This window comes from Artibeus jamaicensis, unplaced genomic scaffold, assembly GCF_021234435.1.
Source record: "Artibeus jamaicensis isolate MK-2021 breed Jamaican fruit bat unplaced genomic scaffold, CSHL_Jam_final contig_519, whole genome shotgun sequence".
Classification (NCBI taxonomy): domain Eukaryota; kingdom Metazoa; phylum Chordata; class Mammalia; order Chiroptera; family Phyllostomidae; genus Artibeus; species Artibeus jamaicensis.
The window spans coordinates 8,502,547-8,525,450 of NW_026521871.1; the positions used below are offsets into that span (position 1 = coordinate 8,502,547).

At 37.1% G+C, this 22,904-nt stretch overlaps 1 protein-coding gene across 1 annotated transcript in view; it reads left to right on the top strand.

Moving 5' to 3' along the window:
* DNAH12 (dynein axonemal heavy chain 12) overlaps nucleotides 1–22,904 on the top strand; it is a 229,017-nt gene that overhangs the window by 75,160 nt on the left and 130,953 nt on the right. Inside the window, exons 21-30 of the mRNA XM_053669550.1 lie at nucleotides 2,737–2,931; nucleotides 4,526–4,647; nucleotides 4,743–5,025; nucleotides 8,911–9,030; nucleotides 9,331–9,487; nucleotides 9,765–9,937; nucleotides 14,194–14,346; nucleotides 14,599–14,838; nucleotides 15,160–15,405; nucleotides 15,741–15,860. Of these exons, the coding sequence (XP_053525525.1) occupies nucleotides 2,737–2,931; nucleotides 4,526–4,647; nucleotides 4,743–5,025; nucleotides 8,911–9,030; nucleotides 9,331–9,487; nucleotides 9,765–9,937; nucleotides 14,194–14,346; nucleotides 14,599–14,838; nucleotides 15,160–15,405; nucleotides 15,741–15,860 (1,809 nt within the window). The remainder of the gene's footprint in view (nucleotides 1–2,736; nucleotides 2,932–4,525; nucleotides 4,648–4,742; nucleotides 5,026–8,910; nucleotides 9,031–9,330; nucleotides 9,488–9,764; nucleotides 9,938–14,193; nucleotides 14,347–14,598; nucleotides 14,839–15,159; nucleotides 15,406–15,740; nucleotides 15,861–22,904) is intronic.

Consider the following 22,904-nt stretch of genomic DNA (forward strand, 5'->3'; position numbering starts at 1 on the left):
ATAGCTCCTGGTCATTTGTAAAAATTGCAATATTAATTACATATATACTTTTTTGGAAATAAGTCAGTTTGATAGATACCTTTGGAGAAATACAGGGACAGATATTTGAAAATTAATGTGGAACTATATAAAACAGATTTGAGACATTACCTCTAATGATTTAAAAAAGAACAAATTATATTTTATTAGAAGAAATCTTCTCCAACTATAATAATTGACTTGGAAGGAAAAGTTGGTATCATTCATTCCAACTTTAAACATCCTAGCCCTTGCTCCATGCTATATCCTTGTAACTTGTAGCAAAGTTCTACATTCCAGACTTTAATTATATTTCTGAACAACTAGTTTGAGGGTCTTTTAGAATAATTAATGAATTATTTTTCCACTTGAAGAAAAACAAGTGATATTTGAGATTCTAAGATAATTTGATGCCCTTATAGTTGATGTGGGTAAATACACAAAGCAAACAAATTATAATAACTAATACTTTCATAGGTAGTATCAAAATTCTAACTGGGACTATACATAATGGGGAAAAGACAAACAACAAATGGATTTTTTCCCCTTATATTTCTTGATTTCTAACTATGTGCCAGGTATGACTCTAGGGGCGTTACATTTATCAGTCAAGGCAGATACTTTTATTATCTGTGTTATAGATAAACCAAAGCATGGGAGAATAAATAATTTATCTGAGTCTACCTAGCTAATAAATGAAACAGAGCTGAAATTCAAATCAAGGTAGTCTGGTTTTTTTAAAAATATTTTATTTATTTATCTTTAGAGGGGAAGGGAAGGAGAGAGGGAGAGAAACATCAATGTATGGTTGCCTTTCATGTGTCCCCTGCTGGGAACTGGCCTGCAGGGAACTGGTCTGCAACCCAGGCATGTGCCCTGACTGTGAATCGAACTGCGATTGTCTGGTTCGCAGGCCCGCGCTCAATCCACTGAGCTACACCAGCCAGGGCAGTCTGGTTTTTATTTAAGTATAAATAGTGTTTTTTTAATCTTCACCCAAGGACATGCATGTTGATTTTAGAGAGAGGGGAAGAAAGGGGTAAAGACACATTGATGTGAGAGAGAGAAATTGTTTGCCCTTCATACGTACCCCAACCGTAATCGAACCTGCAGCCTAGATATGTGCCCTGACAGGGAATTGAATCAGTGACCTTTCAGTTTATGGGACAGCTCTCCAACCAAGCCACGTCAGCCAGGGCATAGTAGTGTTTATATGAAAGACCTCGGCTCTCAATATTTAGAGAAGACAAAGAGCTGTGTTCTTCTAAAGGGACATAATGCTTCACATTTTCTACTGAATCAGGCTGACCTAAGCTTTCCTGATAATATATTATGTCTTTTGCAGAAATTTCTTGCCTAACAAGGGAACATTTACAAGACCAATTTAAAAGCTCTTTTAGAGCTTTAAAAACAACTAAATTATTAGGCCTAATTTTTTTACATACAGGATCATAGGGCACACATTGAAGAACCAAAGAGAGATTATATGAATGACTTCAACTAATGAAATATCTTACTGATTCTAGCAGATACCAGAAATTATAGGCTATGACTTGACCTATGGGACTAAGGAAACCTTTTCTGTTTTTGTTTGTTTTTTCCTAAATTGTGTTATAGACCAGGGATTTTCAACCTGGCACTAAAGACATTTCGGACTGAATGATTCTTTGTTGAGAAGTTTAGCAGCACATCTGGCTTCTGTCCAGTAGATATTAGTAGCACCCCCATCCCTTCAGTTGCTAACAAGTGAACATGTCTCCAGATATTGTCAAATGTCCCTTGAGTCGGGGGACAAATTAGCTCCTAGGCTGATAACCATTGCTTTAGATGAAGATATGAGGGGGACCCCCCAAAAACTGGAATTTATTTATAAAAAATTGTATATTTATTCTTACACATTTAAATTTCAGTCACCTTCAAAGTACTCTCCATTTGATGCAATACACCCATCAAAGCTTTTTTCCACTGGTCAAAACAATTTTTGAGCTCGTTGATTTTGATGCCTTTTAGTGCTTGTTCCATTTTTTTGTTTTACCTCTTTTACGTTCACAAAATGTTTCCCTTTGAGGACTCCTTTCATCTGGTGAAACAAAAAAATAGTTTATCAGGGTGAGAGTAAGTAAATAGGGAGGGCAGGGCACAAAAGTCATGCCATTTTTGGTTAAAAACTGCTGAACAATTCGCAAGATGTGGGCAGGTGCTCTAGTAATGCAATGGGCAAAAGTGTTGAAAGAATCTTCCAAAAAACACAACCCATCATGCAATAAGCAAAAGCTTTGAAAGAACCTTCAAAAAAATTTACTGAAGCTGAGTGCAGCCTCTCACAACATTTGATACAGTTGAGTTTTTAGAACACTCACCTGGTGGGGGCAGCCTGTACTACAAAGGGGCCTGCCCTCCAGAAGATAATTGTGGTTTTCCGGGGAGGTTTCCTCTCGTATATTCCTGGATGCTTTTTGGACTTGAGGTGGTTTACCTAGGGATTAGGAAATTGGTCTAAATAATTATAGTCATTTCCAGTTGTGAGTTCCAATGATTTAACAAAACTTTATACCTCCTAGAGTTTTTCTAAACCCATGTGAGACAACCATAAATGACCTTGAGCTGTTGTGCATTGATTTAAAAATAACAGTAAATTTTAAATACATATTTATTGCTATAATTTGTTTTTTCTTTAATAATTCAAATTAATAAATGTACACTATGCTTTTCATTAAGGCCTGGGAGGACCGTTTGATTCGAATACAAGAAACAATTGATGAATGGTTAAAAGTGCAAGCTCAATGGTTATACTTGGAACCCATTTTTTGTTCTGAGGATATCATGCAACAGATGCCAGAAGAAGGACGTCAATTTCAGACAGTAGACAGACATTGGAGGGATATCATGAAGTTTTGTGCGAAAGATCCAAAGGTGTAGTGTTTGCTTTCTCTCTTACGAATAAAGATGAACCTTTATTTTTGGGCTACAAAAAAAAGCATTCGGCTTTAAAAAAATTATTTATTTAGTTATTTATTGTTGTTCAAGTACAGTTTTCTGCCTTTCCCCCCCACCCTTCCCCCTGCTTTTTTTATGATTAAAAGAATAAAACCTGCTTATTGTACACAAACTAGAAAGTTCTTCTTGGGAGAAGTGTTCAGGTCCTCCATCCATCTTTTAATTGGATTGTTTGTTTGTTTGTTGAGTTGTATATGTTCTTTATATTTTATGAATATTAACCCCTTGTTAGATGGTGGAGCTATTTCATATGTACATTTAACTTACTCTATGATATGTACTTACTGCTTCCCTCCTCATGTAAAATAAATAGTGAAATAAAATAAAATGGAGAGACATACACAAACACACAGGGAAAGAGACGGAGAGGAAAAGAGAGAGAATGAGTAGTGCAGGTGATTCCACTCAATGTTTATATTGCTTGGGAGTGAAGGGAAAAAGGAAACTAGTTCTCTTAGTTGGTCTCACCTGCTATTTCTTCTCTCTTAGTGAGTATAGCACCTGGTTGAGTGTGAATCTAATGTTGAAAGACATACTATGTATTTTTCATACACACACTATGCCAAGTCTATAGATACATGTCTGCTTCTTAAAATCTAGTGTTAAACTTAACAAATAATACGTTTCAATGCTAGATGAAAAAGTAGCTGTGCTGGACTTATTGAGAGTAAATAGTACACTGATATTTATGAGTTGTAAGGATTTGGCCTAATATGTTGGCTTTAGAACCTTTGTAAGACGTGATTTCTGGCAGATCAAAAGTCAGCACATTTATTCTGCAAAAGGCCAGATGGTAAATATTTTAGGCTTTTGGGGACATTTTTTTTTTTTTTAGCTAGTCGATTCTGCTGTCATTGTTGCAAGAAAGCAGCAAGACAATTCATAACTGAATGGATGTGTCTGTGCTACAGTAAGACCATGTATGGACACTGACATTTTCATGTGCCATGAAATATTATTTTAATTTTTTAACCTTTTGAGAGTATAAAAATAATTCTTCATTTGTAGCCCATATGAAACCTGGCAGAACAATGTGTGTATACATCAAAACATCAGGTTGTACACCTTAAATATACACAATTTTTATTTGTTAATTATACCTCATAAAACTAAAAAAAAGTAAAAACTGGTAGCAAGCTGGATTTACCCAATGGGATATAGTTTGCCAACTCATACATGTAGATTGTTAAGTTTATAGTTGATAGGTGTAAATGTAAAAATTATATCACACCAACTTAACAGACTCTTCCCACATCACTCAAAAGAATATAGAAGTGAAAATATGCATCATGACAGTCATAACTTCTCATTTGTAAGTAGCATCTTTGGATTAGAAGAGCTGTGACTTATTGAATTTTAAAAGTTCTCCATTATAAAACATTTTATGACAAATTTCATGAACTTTTTGACATTTTAACATTTTTGACATGTAATATAGATTAATGTTTAGGTCTTACAATTACAATATCTGGTGTATAAGTGATGAACTGAATGAATATGTCTCTTTTAGGTTCTTGCTGCTACTTCTTTAACAGGTTTATTGGAAAAACTACAGAACTGCAATGAACTTTTGGAGAAAATTATGAAAGGGCTTAATGCATATCTTGAAAAAAAAAGACTTTTCTTTCCTCGGTATGATGGATAATCAACTGTGCTCTAACTAAAAGCATTTCCTAATGTATGATGAATTATAACTAAAGCACTTGTATTTTCATGTTTTTCTTTAGTTTCTTCTTCTTATCTAATGACGAAATGTTAGAGATTTTGTCAGAGACCAAAGATCCACTTAGAGTTCAGCCTCATTTAAAGAAATGCTTTGAGGGCATTGCTAAATTGGAGTTCCTTCCCAATTTGGACATTAAGGCCATGTATAGCTCTGAAGGTGAACGCGTGGAGCTCATTGCACTTATTTCCACATCTGCAGCACGAGGCGCTGTAGAAAAGTGGCTCATTCAAGTGGAAGATTTAATGCTTCGGAGTATTCATGATGTGATTGCTGCAGCCAGACTGGTGTGTTTCCTAGGATCGAATATATACCTTATATTCTGTAAATGCATTCTATTAGGGGGTTTTGAATGGGTACCAGTAAATTAACACTTAAAATTCTTACTATTTACAACTGTTTATTATTTTATTGCTCTTTATTTGTTTCTAATGTCATTATTAAGATAATAATATTAGTAAGAATTGATGATAATACATGATTAAGTGCTACAAAAGAAAAATAATAAGGTGTATTATGGGGGGCGGTTCTAGTGAAATTGAAACTGTGACCCAAAAGATAAGTAGGAATTAACCAAGTAAAGAGCAAATAAAAGAGCATCTTGGTTTCCCATGTGAAGGCCCTGTGATCAGAAATAACCTCAAATGTGGGTGTTAAATGTGTGGTCTTGTTCCCTTACTGCTGTTTACAGTTTATTATTTAAAAACTTGAAAACTTAAAAAATGAATTGAATGAATATTAAAGGAGGATATATATTTGAAGAAAATATAATATGTAGGCACTTTGCTAATCCAGTTAACCTAATCTTGAGTGAAAAATTTCAGTATATTTCTGTTTTGGGGGACCACAAAGGAATAGTTGTGCAGTTTTAAAAAATAATTTTATAATTTTAAAAGCCATTGCAGCCTTACATCTCATTACTCACTTTATGTGAGTGAGGAATCCTTATTCCTTCACTGAGAGCCCTGTGAAGCACATTTTGTTGCAGTGGCTATTCTATTCAGCTTCAGTGTTCCTATAAACAAACCTTGACTTTTTCATTCTCTTTGCTTCTTATGACTCCAAATAAGCTAAAATACGTAGGAAAGAATTAACATTTTGCATGAAAGTATTTCCTTAATAAGGATGGAAATTTATCTTCTGTGTACCTAACAACTGTTCATTTATTCTATGAATCTCATCCCTCTTTGAAGCTTGTTAGTTTGTCATTTGCATTTATTTTTAAATATTGCTAATCAAAAGGCATTTTAATAATAATATACTTATATCTAAAGCATGTTGAAGATGGTGTTATTATATTAAAGATGGTGTCATTTTATTAAATTTGTGGTTTCTGTCACCATCAACTCCTAATATTGTTCTGCAGTCATTTTTTTCCTGCTTATAATTTGGACCTCCTATTATCATTTACTTTCTTTTTAATATACTTTATTGGTTATGCTATTACAGTTATGCCATTTACTCACCTTCATTCCCCTCCACCCTGCACATCCTCTCCCACCCACATTCCCCCGCTTTAGTTCATGTCCATGTGTCGTAAGTTCTTTAACTTCTACATTTCCCATACTATTCTTGCCCTCCCCCTGCCTATTTTTTGCCTACCATCTATGCTACTAATTCTCTGTACCTTTTCCCCCTCTCTCCTCCTCCCATTCCCCTGTTGCTAACCCTCCGTGTGATCTTCATTTCTGTGGTTCTGTTTCTGTTCTGGTTGTTTGCCTAGTTTGTTTTTGTTTTCGTTTTAGGTGTGGTTGTTAATAATTGTGAGTTTGCTGTCATTTTACTGTACATATTTTTATCTCCTTTTTCTTAGATAGGTCTCTTTAACATTTCATATAATAAGAGCTTGGTGATGATGAACTCCTTTAAATTGACCTTATCTGAGAAGCACTTTATCTGCCCTTCCATTCTAAATGAAAGCTTTCCTGGATAGAGCAATCTTGGGTGTAGGTCCTTGCATTTCATGACTTAGAATACTTCTTTCCAGCCCCTTCTTGCCTGTAAGGTGTCTTTTCAGAAATCAGCTGACAATCTGATGGGAACTCCTTTGCAGGTAACTGTCTCCTTATCTCTTGCTGCTTCTAGAATTCTCTCCTTCATTTTAATTTTGGCTAATGTAATTATGATGTGCCTTGGCATGTTCCTCCTTGGATCCAACTTCTTTGGGACTCTCTGAGCTTCCTGGACTTCCTGGAAGTCTATTTCCTTTGCCAGAGTGGGGAAATTCTCCTTTATTATTTGTTCAAATAAGTTTTCCACTTGTTGCTCTCCCTCTTCTCCTTCTGGTATCCCTATGATTTGGATGTTGGAATGTTTAAAGATGTTCTGGACGTTCCTAAGCCTTTTCTTATTTTTTTGAATTCTTGTTTGTTCATTCTTTTCTGTTTGGTTGTTTCTTTCTTCCTTCTGGTTCATTCCATTGACTTGAGTTCCAGTTTCCTTTCCATCATTATTGGTTCCCTGTGCATTTTTCTTCATTTCACTTATTGTAGCCTTCATTTTTTCATCTAATTTGCAACTAAATTTAACCAGTTCTGTGAGCATCCCAATCACCAGTGTTTTGAACTATGCATCTGATAGGTTGGCTATTTCTTTGTTGCTTAATTGTATTTGTTCTGGGACTTTGACCTGTTCTTTCATTTGGGCCATTATTTTTCTTTGTCTTGTTGTACCTGTTGTGTATGAGGGGTAGAGCCTTAGATGTTCCCCATGGCTGGGCAACCCACCTCACTGGGTTGTGATGCTATATGTGGGGAAGGGGTCAGAAGGGAACAACAGCACTTGCTCCATTCTCTCTTGGATTTCAGTCCTTTCCGCTGCTTCCCCCAAGCAAACTGAGCCTTTCTGGTGCTGATTCCTGGATGGGTGGGTTTGTGTACATTCTAGGACCCTGCGGGTCTCTCCAGCAAACTCTCCTGTGAGGCTAGGAGTCTATCCTGCTGCCTCAACCCCCACAGGTGTTTTCAATCAGTGTTTTGAGGCTTTATTTCCTTGTGCTGGGACCCTGGGTTTCAGGGTCAGTCTCGCTCTCCAGTTACACCTGATTTATCTGTGCGTGAATGTGAGACATCCTGGTGTGCCAGCCACCTTGCGTGCCTCGCTGGTTCTGCCCACTGCCACCCTGAGCCTGGGGTCTGCAAGCCACAGCTTCTTTTTGCCTCGACCCCTCTCTGCCCTGCTGCCTAACTCCTCCCTGCCTACCGGTCTGGACGAATGTGTCTTTTTTAACTCCTTAATTGTTGGACTTTCGTACAGTTCAATTTTCTGTCAGTTCTGGTTGTTTTTTGTTTCTCAGTTTTTGTTGTCCTTCTATTGGTTGTGTGAGGAGACAGTGTCTACTTATGCCTCCATCTTGACCAGAAGTCCCTATCATTTACTTGTGAAACAAGTTATTTTTTAATCCCCACAATTCCTTTAAATACATAAAAATGTTAGAAAGACATGAAAGTATACTTCGAACTCAAAAGCACAGATTGTTCAATTATAATTGAACAAGTATATGATTATTCAAATTATATGCTGTGGTCATACAAATTTTTAGAATTGCTATGGATTAATAACACAAGGGTTCTAACTACTAGTCCAGTTGTTTACTAAATTGTATAGTCAGTCTCCTTTTCAATTAAATCTTGAAATCAATATACATATATTTTTTTTAATTTTTTAAAATTTATTTTTAGAGAGAGGGTAAGAGAGGGAGAAAGAGAGAGAAACTTCATTGTGTGGTTGCCTCTACACACCCCCTGCTGTGGATCTGGCCCACAACCCAGGCATGTGCCCTGTCCGGGAATTGAACCGGTGACCCTTTGATTCTTAGGTCAGCACTAAATCCACTGAGCCACACCAGCCAGGGCAATATACATATATTATTAGACTGATTTATTTTTTATAATAAAGCTCTTATATTTCATATAAAAGAAGTATTATATATTTTACTTAGAAAACTTGACAATTCCCCACAGAAAAGGAATATAAAAATATGCAAATGTAAAAATATAATCATAATTTATAAATAAATTTCAGGTATTTTAAATAGCCATATAAAAAATTTCTTGACTATATGATATTCTAGGCTATGATATACCAAATATTGCACTTCTCTATCGTTAGGCATTTAACATTTTTTTCCTGTAGTAATCTTTTAAAGTTAGAAATGCTTTTTAATTTTTCAGGCTTATCCAGACTCTGCAAGAAGAGACTGGGTTCGAGAGTGGCCTGGCCAAGTTGTTCTTTGTGTTTCTCAAATGTTCTGGACTTCTGAGACACAGGAAGTTATAAGTGGTGGGACAAAGGTAAAGCATTATTTAATTTTAAATAATATTTTTTCTAGATACTATGTTTCTTAGTTAGCTTACCTGTTCTTTACCAAGCCAGTCTTCCCCCAAATTTCTGCATATAGCATTAACATTTTATAATTATTTGAAAACTTATTATATTTTATACTAGGCTTAGACAAAATCACTCCATTCTATAATTAGTTTCTATATTGGGATATATTATGAAGTCGGAATTGTTTTATATAAGAGTAACTGTATAAAATATGTATTTTAGGTTCTATATGACATTACTTTAACTGCTTTTTAATTTTGTAGGGGTTAAAGAAATATTATAAGGAACTTCAGAATCAACTAAATGATATTGTAGAGCTGGTAAGAGGAAAACTTTCGAAGCAGACCAGGACTACTCTGGGGGCTTTGGTTACTATTGATGTCCATGCTAGAGATGTGGTCATGGACATGATTGATATGGGTATGTGACTTTTTTCTTTAATTTTAAAGATAAAATAACAATAGCTTCTAGACACAAAGACTTAGACTACATATTTTTCTCTTTCAATATAATTTATTTTATATGATCTTTCCTACAAATTGAAAAGCAAATGGTTTTAATATTTTCTATTATATAAGGTGATAAAATACATTATTCAAATTATTTACATTTATTCAAATGTAAGTGATTATTTACATATTATTCAAATTATTTACATTTCAGGGTTATGTGCTTTGTTTTATTTTATTCTTTTTAGGTGTCTCGCATGATACAGATTTCCAGTGGCTTGCTCAGCTTCGATATTATTGGGAATATGAGAATGCCCGAGTTCGTATCATTAATTGCAATGTAAAATATGCTTATGAATATCTTGGCAACTCACCTCGACTTGTCATTACTCCTCTAACTGACAGGTGCTACAGAACATTGGTAAGCATTTAAATTCTTTTAATTCACACATTAAAAATTACTTTTTGGTGTGGTACCATATTTTCTCAATTTAATGTGGCTATCCTCATTTTATTCTCTTATCAGTGATAATTGAATACAGGTATTCCTTTCTAATTCCAAATTTCCTTTATGTAAAATTATAGGAATGGATATTTAATACTGGGTGCTTTTGTTGAATATAAGTATGTTTGAATTCTAATGTTTGAAAGCATCCGTTGCTCCTATTGGGGATAATTAGAAAAAGGAAGCTACTGGAGATTTAAAAATAAAACAAGAGCTTTGGAAAATGGTATCAATTATTTGCAGTGGAGTTCTGGAAGAGATGACAGGAAGATGAGGAAAGTACATTTGGGCCTTTGAGCCCCATGTTAGTTCTGTTGAATAGGAGGGAGAGAGCTGAAATGTAGGGGTTGGTGGTGAGGTCTGTGCTTGTTGAAAAGCTATGGAAGACAGAGCTGTAACTTAAAAAAAAAAAAAAACATTGGGATTAGGGTTGATGGATAAAATACAGGACTCCTGCATAAATTTGAATTTCAAATAAACAATGAATAAATTTTTAGTATAAATATGTCCCAAGTATTACACGGGACATATTTATTTATTGTTTTATCAGAAGTTCAAATTTAACTGGGCATCCTAGATTTAAATTTGCTAAATCTGGCAACCTACCTGGAAATTGAGAAGGAGCATCAAGAAACATCAATCCACCTGTGCTGAGTAAGTAACAAAGTGTCTTGAGTTCTCTAGAAGCAGAGATGAAATGGGGATTCTTAGGCAAATGATTAACGAGGGAATGCTCTCAGTAAAAGTCATAGGGTGGGTTGTGGGGGGAAGCTAAGGAAGGATGTGATTTCATTGAATATGTATCCTTAGCCTGATCTCAAGAGAGCTTTCGAGCGTGAATGACATCGCAAATTTATCCCACTTTAAGGCAGTGGGGTGTGGTTTTTAGGCTATGGGTCACCTGCGGTTAGGGATATAAGTGAGCTTTCAGGTACTTGCCAGTGAGGAACTTTCTTATTAGTTGAGAACAATTTTCAGGAGAAAAGAACAGTTGGGAGCTATCTGTAGCTGATACTCACAACAATTGGGGGGATGGATAAAAAGACCAACATAGGGAATCTGGGTAGGGTGCTAATGCATCTACAGTAAAATGTTTCACCAAACCCACTCATTTCTCAGGAAGCTACCTGGGGACAGGGACCATGTCTACCTTGTTTTCTTCTCTAGTGATGCACAAGTACATGATTACTCCTTAGTGTTTGTTGAATAAGTGAATCTCAGGCTTCTATGTCCTATCTGGGACCTCAGTGAATCAAAAGCTGTGAATAGTTTCAAGGTAGAAGGTAACAGCTTCGAGTTGTAAAATCAGAAGCACATTAAACATTTGTATACAACACAAAATTGAAAAACCAAAAAAGTCTTCTAATACAGTTGCAATAAAAAGAACACATTTGTAAGCATTTTCTTGAAATTATAAAGGGAAAGGTTTTTAAGAATCGAATTAATGAATATTAACAGTGGAGCATTTACCATAAATTTAAGGTGGATAAAATATCTATTGATATTACCTTTATTTAGATGTCTGTTGTTTCAGAAAGGTAAAAATATGATTTTCATCAATGTATTTTTATTTATTTTAAAAGTAGACTTTTTATTTTTTTTTATTTTTTTATTTTTTTTTTTTTAATTTTTTTTTTTAATTATTATTATTTTTTTATTGATTATGCCATTACATTTGCTCTATTCCCCCCTCCCCTCCCCTCCACCCTGCATACCCCTCCCCCACCATTTCCCCCTTTAGTTCATGAACATGTGTCTCAAATTCTTTAGATTCTGTATTTCCCCTACTATTCTTACCCTCCCCCCTATCTATTTTCTATCTACTGTCTGTACTACTTATTTTCTGTACCTTCTCCCCCCTTCCCCCCCTCCCACTCCCCTATTGCTAACCCTCCATGTGATCTTCATTTCTATGGTTCTGCTCCTGATCTAGCTATCCTCTTAGTTTGCTTTTGTTTTAGGTGTGGTTCTTAATAACTGTGAGTTTGCTGTCCTTTCACTGTTCATCTTTTTTATCTTCTTTTTCTTAGGTAAGTCCCTTTAACATTTCATATAGTAAGGGCTTGGTGATGATGAACTCCTTGAATTTGGTCTTATCTGAGAAGCACTTTATCTGTCCTTCCATTCTAAATGAAAGTTTTGCTGGGTAGAGCAATCTTGGTTGTAGGTCTTTGGATTTCATGACTTGGAATACCTCTGTCCAGCCCCTTCTTGCCTGTAAGGTCTCTTTTGAGAAATCAGCTGACAGTCTGATGGGAACTCCTTTGTAGGTGACTGTCCCCTTAGCTCTTGCTGCTTCTAGGATTCTCTCCTTCATTTTAATCTTGGCTAATGTAATTATGATGTGCCTTGGTGTGTTCCTTCTTGGGTCCAACTTCTTTGGGACTCTCTGAGCTTCCTGGATTTCTCGGAAGTCTATTTCCTTTGCCATCTTGGGGAAATTCTCCTTTATTATTTGTTCAAATAATTTTTCAACTGGTGGTTGTGCCTTTCCCCCTTCTGGTACCCCTATAATTCGGATGTTGGAACGTTTAAAGATGTCCTGGAGGTTCCTAATCTTCTCCTCATTTTTCTGAATTCTTATTTCTTCATTCCTTTCTGTTTTATCATTTTTTTCTTCCGTCTGGTTCTCTCCCTTGATTTGAGTCCCAATTTTCTTTCCATTACTATTGGAATCTTTTGTATCCCCATTCATTTCAATTAATTTAGCTTCCATATGTTTCTCTAATTTGTGGCTAAAGTCAACCAGTTCTGTAAGGATCTTTATAACCAGTGTTTTGAACTGTGCATCTGAAAGACTGGCTATTTCTTCATCACTTAGGTCTATCGGTTCTGGGGCTCTGAGTTGTTCTAGAGCCATTTTTGGTCTGTTCGCGCTGTTAAGTGAGCGGAGCGAAGCCTTAGTTGTTTACCAGGACGGGGCGACCCAGGTCGCTGGTTTGTGACGCTGTGTGTGGGGGCGGGGTCAGAGAGGGAGCGATGGCGTTCCTCTCCGCTAGCCCAGAGCATCCAGTCACACACACAAACGCCTCGGGCTTGCTTATCCGATCCTAATTTTGCGAGCCTGCTGCACCGCACTCAGGTTTCCCTTCTCACTGGTTTCTCCGCACGTAAATGCGCGCGACCGACCGACCCACCGCGCCTCTTCCCAATGCGCTCCGCAGCCAGCTCGCTAGCGATCAGCCCTCGGTTGCCGCCTGCCCGCGCCGCGCACCGCCCCGGGAATTTTTTCTTGCTAACCTGCTCCGCTTCTGGTCTCGCTCCTTGTACCGTTCCAGCCGAGTATCTAGTTGTCCTTTGGACTCCGTATTGTTGATTTTCCGTATAGCTTGGTTGTGACTGCTGTTAAAAATAGTTGTTCTTAGATTTGGTTGTGCACAGAGGCGAGGTGGACCCTCCACCTACTTCTCCATCTTGGCGGAAGTCCAAAAGTAGACTTTTTAAAGAGCACTTTTAGGTTCTCAGCAAAATTAAGGAGAAAGTACAAGAGTCTCCATGTACCCCCTGCATCCCCATGTGTACAACTTTGTGTCCCTTAACCTTATTTATATAAGGAAAATGTATATAATTAGCTGTAATGTATAAATGTATATAAATGTATATAATGCAAAGTAAAAAGCAATACTACTGGTAAGAGAAGTATAGAAAGGAGTTATGGGAATGGAGAAAATGGAGAACACAGCAAGACTATCAGGATCAACAGCCAGGGTGACTCATAGATAAAAATAATATAAAAGGTCATTTGTTTCTCTTTCAACTGATAGGCACCCATTTATAACACTCCTTTTCAGGTGTTTACCCTCTTTGAGGTTATTCAAGAGATTGTCATTATTGCTCTCTAATCATCTCCACAACCACTTCTAATTAAAACTTTCTCACCAAATTTTAACACCTCAAGGTTAGATTCTCTGTTTTTAAAGGCAAATGGAGTACATATAAAATGTTAAAAGATAAGGAGATTTTGATGTATTTTCACTTTTTAAAAACTTTTAAACTGCTTATTCTTTGTGCAGCTAGAAAAATTGTGTGCTAAAAATTAACTGAACAATACAATTGTATTACTGACTCTAATGTTACAACTAAAACTTAATCAATCTGCTTTGCAAGTGATTGTGTAAATCGTTTTTTTCAGTTACGCATGGATTTCTTTTCACATAAATTTTTCTTTTCAGATAGGTGCCTTCTATTTAAACCTTGGAGGTGCTCCAGAAGGGCCAGCAGGCACAGGAAAAACGGAAACCACTAAGGACTTGGCTAAAGCTCTTGCTGTACAGTGTGTGGTGTTCAACTGCTCAGATGGGCTAGATTATCTAGCAATGGGAAAGGTAAAGTTACATTTCAAATGTTACAGATTTACAGCTAGGTCTCACCGGATGAACTGAAGCAAACTCATATTTAAACATTATTTAAATGTGATTTAAATACTTGAACCTTGGTTTTAAGTGTAAAGACATTGTTTATATCCTTGAGACTTTTAATAAGCTTAACTTTCAACTTTGACTTAAAAGATTAAATATCTGTTTTAATAAGCAATGTATTTTCCTAAGAAAAATCTTCTCCCTTTTTATTGTCCTTAGTTTTTTAAAGGATTGGCTTCTTCTGGTGCTTGGGCTTGCTTTGATGAATTCAATCGAATTGAGTTGGAAGTGCTGTCGGTGGTGGCTCAACAGATTCTTTGCATCCAGAGAGCCATTCAGCAGAAGCTGGAAGTATTTCTTTTTGAAGGGACAGAACTTAAACTCAATCCAAACTGTTTTGTAGCTATCACCATGAATCCTGGCTATGCAGGACGTTCTGAATTGCCAGACAATCTTAAGGTAGTATTTTTATGAGTGTAAATTTGTTCATCAAAAGTAACAGCATAATTCACTCAAAATGGTGTGTTTTCTCACATGTATTTGTAATTTTCCTTTTCCATTTTCTGTATGTTAAACTTCCAGAAACTTTTCCAGATATCTAAAACATATTAAAGTACATAAAACTATTAACATGCTACTGAAAAATTATGAAGTTAATGAAAAGATGCTGCATTGGGGGAATGAACTTGAATATCAACACATTATCTTTGGGTGCTTAGGCTCAGCATTAAAAATGGTTTACTTAATGTAAATAATATATTTCTTTATTATATATTTCAGGTTCTTTTTAGAACAGTAGCTATGATGGTTCCAAACTATGCCCTCATAGCAGAAATCTCCCTCTACTCCTATGGATTTTTGAATGCAAAACCCCTGTCTGTGAAGATAGTAATGACCTACAGGCTTTGCTCAGAGCAGCTCTCATCACAGTTTCATTATGACTATGGAATGCGAGCAGTGAAAGCAGTTTTAGTGGCTGCTGGAAACCTTAAACTAAAATTTCCGAATGAAAATGAAGATATACTTGTAAGTATTAAGTACATACATTGTGAAAGAAAGCCTGAGTAGAAATGGAGTAGCAAGATAATTTTTTTTGTGAAGTTGATCAGGAACTATAAATAGGTAAAAAAGGGAGTTCTTGCTTTGAGCCTTTTTATACGGTGTTGAAATGATAGTTTAGAGGTTATGTTACTCATTTTACTTTATGTGAAAGTAAAGGCCTTTTGGCCCGATAAGCAGTGTTGGCTTTTCTGTATGAAGATTCCATGGAATAATGTAAAGCAAACTTTGACTTGGGGCATGGGGAGGAGAAGGCAAATACTGGCAACTAACTTAATATTACACTTTTTGGATGATTTTAGCTTCTTCGATCAATTAAAGATGTAAATGAACCAAAGTTTTTATCACATGATATACCCTTATTTAATGGAATAACTAGTGACTTATTTCCTGGTGTTAAACTTCCTGAAGCTGACTATCATGTAAGTAAACCTTTGAGAATGACTTATTCTGCAAATAAATTTATCTGATGACTCAAGAATTTATAAAGTTTTATTAAATGAGTGAAATTATTCTGTTTGGAGGATAAACCATTATTTGGGTCACTGTAATATGAAAATAAGTAAATTTTAGTACTTTCTGTTATATAATACCAAGGTTACAAGGCTCAGGTCAAAAATAATGCTTGTTGTAAGAATATATATTTTATTTTCTATCTTGTGATTTATAATGACTACTACTATATATACCATAATACTGTTGTATACTTCAGCAACTAAAAAACACAGTAAGTTGAAAATGATAAAACATCTTTTTTTTTTAATTATTATTTTTTTAATTTATTTTTTAAAATAGATTATGCTGTTACAGTTGTTCCATTCCCCCCTTCATTCCCCTCCCCCCTGCCCCCCATCCCCACCATTACCCCCCTTTAGTTTATGTCCATGTGTCTCAAGTCCTTTAGGTTCTATATTTCCCATGCTATTCTTGCCCCCCCCCATCTATTTTCTATCTACTGTCTATGCTACTTATTTTCTGTACCTTCTCCCCCCATCTCCTCCTCCCACTCCCCTGTTGCTAACCCTCCTTGAGATCTTCATTTCTATGTTTCCACTCCTGATCTAGCTGTCCTTTTAGTTTGCTTTTGTTTTAGGTGTGGTTGTTAATAACTGTGAGTTTGCTGTCCTTTCACTGTTCATGTTTCTTTAACTTCTTTTTCTTAGATAAGTCCCTTTAACATTTCATATAATAAGGGCTTGGTGATGATGAACTCCTTGAATTTGGTCTTATCTGAGAAGCACCTTATCTGTCCTTCCATTCTAAATGAAAGTTTTGCTGGATAGAGCAATCTTGGTTTTAGGTCTTTAGATTTCATGACTTGGAATATTTCTTTCCAGCCCCTTCTTGCCTGTAAGGTCTCTTTTGAGAAATCTGCTGACAGTCTGATGGGGACTCCTTTGTAGGTGACTGTCCCCTTATCTCTTGCGGCTTCTAGGATTCTCTCCTTCATTTTAATCTTGGCTAATGTAATGATGATGTGCCTTGGTGTGTTTCTTCTTGGGTCCAACTTTTTTGGTACTCTCTGAGCTTCTTGGATTTCTTGGAAGTCTATTTCCTTTGCCAGATTGGGGAAATTTTCTTTTATTATTTGTTCAAATAAGTTTTCCACTGGTGGCTGTTCCTTTCCCCCTTCTGGTACCCCTATAATTCGGATATTGGAGCGTTTAAAGATGTCCTGGAGGTTCCTAAGACTCTCCTCATTTCTTTGAATTCTTGCTCCTTGACTCTTTTCTGTTTGGCCATTATTTGCTTTCTTCTGGTCCACTCCATTGATTTGAGTCCCAGTTTCCTTTTCATCGCTATGGGTTTTCTGTGGAATTCCATTCATTTCCATTAGTTTAGCCTTCATATGTTTCTCTAATTTGTGGCTATAATCCACCAGATCTGTGAGGAAGCTGATGACCAGTGTTTTAAACTGTGCGTCTGAGAGTTTTGCTATTTCTTCATCGCTTAGATTTATCTCTGGGGCTTTGAGGTCTTCTTGCGACATTTTTGGTCTGTTCTGGCCCTTTAAGTGAGAGAAGCGGTGCCTTGGAACTCCCAGGTCGCTGGGTTGTGACGCTGTATGTGGAGGCGTGGTCAGAGCGGGGAAATGGCGGGACCCTCTACCGCCGCTTGCCGCGGGGACGCTGGGCCCCGGTCCAACCGCCCACTCCCTTGCCTGTCCGCTCGCGGGCAAATAGGCGACCGCAGTCAACATGCAGCACCGCCTCCCCACTGTCTCCTCTGCAGTCGCTCACCTGGTGGGTTGCTCGGTCGCTCACTAGGTCCAATCCTGCGTTTGGAACCCGTGCGTCTGGATTCGCGCGTCTGGATTCCGCGCCTGGGTCCGTCCGACCAGTCCTCCTGTGCAACCCCTCACGAGACGCCGGTTTCGCCCCTTACTGAAGAATTTGTTGTTAACGGACTTCCGAAAAGTTCAATTTTCCGTGTTCTGGCTGTGCTTTCTGATGCTAATATTTAGTTGTCCCTAAACTTGGTTGTGTGAGAAGGCACAGCACATCCACCTATACCTCCATCTTGGCGGAAGTCCCAACATCTTATAGTTAACGTAAGGATTTGTTTCTTGAATTTAAGTAATGTGCTGCATTTTTTAAGGGAAAAAATTATATGCATTTCCAATTCCATTTAAATTATGGACATTATATGAGGTATACATATATATTATATACACACATATGTATATATAGACACACACACATATATATATAAGTGCCTGGTGTTTATAGCTGTTATATAATATAAAATCAAAATATAATTTAAAATTAATTACAAACAAAACAATATCAATTTAATGTGTCTAAAATTGAACTGTGACATTATGGCACTTTCTATGGTAAAATGTACAGTGAAGATTCTTTTGAGTTCAGCATGCATAAACTACCTTATGCCATATGATGATTCAATTCTTTCACCTCTTCTCTTTATTGATATTACTGTACAATATTTTTTGTTTGTTTAAGCTTTTATATCATTAAGTGGTCACTTGGCTTAAAGGCATTATTTACTTGTTTGCCTCCTTTTTTTAATATATATTTTATTGATTATGCTATTACAATTGCCTCATTCCCCCCTTCATTCCCCTCCACCCTACACACCCCTTCCCACCTGCATCTCCCCCCTCTAGTTCATGTCTATGGGTCATAAATATATAAGAACATGTAAGTTCTTTAGTGTCTATATTTCCTGTACTATTCTTAACCTCTTCCAGTCTATTTTCTACCTACCATTTATGCTGTTTATTCTATGTACCTTTTCCCCATCAATCCCCTTCCCACTCCCTCCGTGTGATCTCCATTTCTGTGATTCTGTTCCTGTTCTAGTTGTTTGCTTAGTTTCTTTTTGTTTTTGTCTTTTTTAGGTTTGGTTGTTAATAACTGTGAGTTTGTTGTCATTTCACTGTTCATATTATTTTTTTATCTTCTTCTTCTTAGATAAGTGCCTTTAATGTTTCATATAATAAGGGCTTGGTGATGAAGAACTCCTTGAACTTGACCTTATCTGAGAAGCACTTTATCTGCCCTTCCATTCTAAATGATAGCTTTGCTGGATAAAGTAATCTTGGATGTAAGTCCTTGCCTCTCATGAGTTGGAATACTTCTTTCCAGCCGCTTCTTGCCTGTAGGTTTTTTTTTTAGAATAATCAGCTGAGAGTCTTATGGGAACTCCTTTGTAGGTAACTGTCTCCTTTTCTCTTGTTGCTTTTAAGATTCTCTCCTTATCTTTAACCTAGGGTAATGTAATTATGATGTGCTTTGTTGTGTGCTCCGTTGGTTCCAGCTTCTTTGGAACTCGGAGCTTTTTAGACTTCCTGAAAATCTATTTCCTTTGCCAGATTCTCCTTCATTACTTTTTCAAATAAGTTTTCCATTTCTTGGTCTTCCTCTTTTCCTTCTGGCCCCTTATAATTTGGATGTTGGGGCGTTTAAAGTTGTCCTTGAGTTTCCTAAGCCTCTCCTTATTTTTTTGAATTCTTGTTTCTTCATTCTGTTCTGGTAGAATGTGTCTTTCTTTCTTATGTTCCAAACCATTGGTTTGAGTCCTGGTTTCCTTCCCTTCACTGTTGGTTCTCTGTTCATTTTCCTTTATTTCACTTTTCACAGCATTCATTTTTTTCCTCTGATTTTCTACCATATTCAGCCAATTCTGTTAACATCCTCATTACCAGTGTTTTGAACTGTGCATCTGATAGGTTGGCTATCTCTTCATTGCTTAGTTATATTTTTTCTGGAGCTTTGATCTGTTCTTTCACTTGGGCCATTTTTTTTTTGTCTTGGTGCTCCTGCTATGTAGTAATGGGTGAAACCTTGGGTGTTCACCAGGGTGGGGCAACCCACATTGCTGTGTTGTGACACTGTATGTGAGGGAGGGGTCCAAGAGGGAACAGTGCCATTTGCTCTGCTCTCTGCTGGTTTTCAGTCACTTCCCCTACTACCCACAATCAAATTGGGCCCTTCTGGTGCTGATTCCTGGTTGGGTGGGTTTGTGTACAATCTAGTACCCTGTGGGTCTCTCCAGTGAACTCTCCTGTGAGGCTGGGAGTTTATTTTGCTGACTCAACCCCAACAGGTATTTTCAGTCAGAGACTTTGAGGCTTCATTTCCCTGAGCTGGTTCCCTGGGTTGTGCAGTCTGTCTCAAGTTATCCACACGCAAATGTGGGACTGCCCAGTCCACCAGCTGCTACCTTGCCATGAGTCCTCTTCACCCAGCTGCCCCCCTACTGGTCTGGATGAACGTTTCTTTTTTAACTCCTTGGTTGTTGGACTTTCATACAGTTTTATTTTCTGTCAGTTCTGGCTGTTTTTTTGTTTTTAAATTTGTTGTTGTTCTTTTGGTTGTGTGAGGAGGCACAATGGATCTACCTATGCCTCCATCTTGGCTGGAAATCTGTTTGCCTCTTTTTAAAAGAAATCTTTAACTGTTATTCAATTGTAGTTGTCCCCATTTTCCCCTATTACTCTCCCCTGCCATACCCACACCCCACCTTCCACATTCAGTCCTCCCCCACCCCCTTGTCTTTGTCCATGGGTTCTTTATACATGTTCCTTGACTTGAGCCTTCACCTTTTTTCCTCAATTGTCCTCCTTGCCCCTCCCCTCTGGTTACTGTCAGTTTGTTCTTTATTTCCAAGTCTCTGGTTTTATTTTGCTCACTTTTTTGTTTTGTTGATTAGGTTCCACTTATAGGTGAGATCATATGATATTTGTCTTTTACTACTTGACTTCACTCTGCATAATACTCTCCAAACTCAAAAACTAATATATATCCTATAATAGTATCAGATACAGGTGATTATAGAGTATTTTTCACAACCAACCATCAGTTCTCCAATTCTGTGGACATCACCTGGTTTTTCAACAATTCATTTCTTTTTTTTTTAAATTTTATTTATTTATCTTTAGAGAGGAAGGGAAGGAGACAGGGAGAGAAACATCAATGTATGGTTGCCTTTCATGCGTCCCCTGCTGGGAACTGGCCTGCAGGGAACCGGCCTGCAACCCTGGTGTGTGCCCTGACTGGGAATTGAACCGTGATTGTCTGGTTCGCAGGCCCGTGCTTCAACAATTCATTTCTGATAGTACCTGGAATTAGTGTCAGACTCTACAGATTAGGGCTCAGTTGTTCAAAACTACCCCTCACTTTTGACAACTGTCTCAAGTTCTAAGCCACCTGTACTTCAGGGGTTTCCGTGACATCCCTCCCCCCCAGTGTGATCATTTGTTAGAATAGCTCACAAAACTCAAGAACACAGCTTACTTATGTTTACTGGTTCATTACAAAGGATACAAATTGTATCAGGCAAGGTATGGGGGTTGGCAACAGTGGAGCTTCCACTCCCTAAGGGTGTGTCACCCTCCCTGCAACTTGATATGTTCACCAAACCAGAAGCTCCCTGAATCTCAACATTCAGTTTTTATAGAGTTCAATCATTTTTCCCCTCTCTTCCCCCAAAGGTTGGTAAATGGAGCTGAAAGTTCCAGCCCTCTAATCAATAGGTCTTTCTGGTGACTAGCTGCATCATGAGGCTATCTAGGATCCTTATCCTAAGTAATCTCATAGCATAATCTCAGGTGTACTTATTACAAATTACAAAAGACACTCCATCACTCAAGAAATTCCAAGAGTTGTAGGAGTTCTGTACCCCTTTGTAGGGGGTGGGGGGCTTGTAAAAGATTATATATATTTGTCTGTTATACCACAGGTGTGTATCAAGATGATTCAGGATATGCTAATATGATTTTTATGATTTATAAACTATCAAAATACAATTCTCCTGGAGAGCTCTTGTAGTCTCACAAATATAGCAATAGATCCATGGGTCCATAGATTCCAGTTTGAAAAATATTACTAGGACTTCAATGGTAAAACTGGGTGTTTGGAAGTGTTTCATTACCTGGGACCTACAGATTTCTGATATGCTTTTGGTTACAAACCAATGGACAGATTAATTTTCAAGACAGTTGTATTACCATTCCTGTTGATATAGTATGTAAATGCAAGACACTAAACTGAGTAAACATTCTCATGCCAGAAAGTGAAGGCAGTGACATATGCAATAAGAAACAGCAAGCAGGTGCTTTGTATCATAGTACTCTGGTGAAGGAAGTTCAAGAAGGCACATTCTAAAACACCTGAAGCATGTAAACAAGTTTAAAGAACTGTTTTGAAATCCATAATTCTTAGTTTTTAGCCAAATTCAAGAAATGCCATTTTATATAACCTGGAACTGAATTAACTGCTTTTATCATATGCTGTAATAAACTATTGGTAGTTTCATTAAGTAGGAGAATTCATAATAGTTTGTGCATACATACATCATACCATTCTTAGACTTAAGCTACTGGGACTGGGCAGGTTTAATGAACTTGATTGTCATACCTCTAGTCATTGAGAGCATAACAGTTCATAAGAGGAATATTAGAAAAAATTTTAAAGATTTTATTTATTTACCTTTAGAGGGAAAGGGAAGGAGAGAGGGAGAGAAACATCAATGTATGTTTGCCTCTCATGCGTCCCCCACTGGGAACTGGCCTGCAACCCAGGCATGTGCCCTGACTGGGAATCGAACCGCGATTCTCTGATTCACAGGCCTGTGCTCAATCCACGGAGCCACACCAACCAGGGCTGAATATTAGAAATTTTGATGCTCTCTGAGAATAAATTGGCTTATAAATTTGAATTTTTACCTAAAGTAAAAGGAATAAATTCAAGTATAGACATAGAAAGTGAGGTGATGATGCTTTTGTTGTATTTGTTATGATGGTTCTTTTTTAAATTGTTTTTCAAGTACAGTTTTCTGCCTTACCCCCCATCCCTCTTTACCACCCCAGCCCTCCCCACCTCCATCCCCCATTTCTACCCCCCCTTGTTGTTGTCCATATTTTATTGAAGCAACCTATCTTTATTGTGGGAGATTCTTGTGATTGTAGAGATTTTAAAATTGTATTGTATTTATGTTGCTAT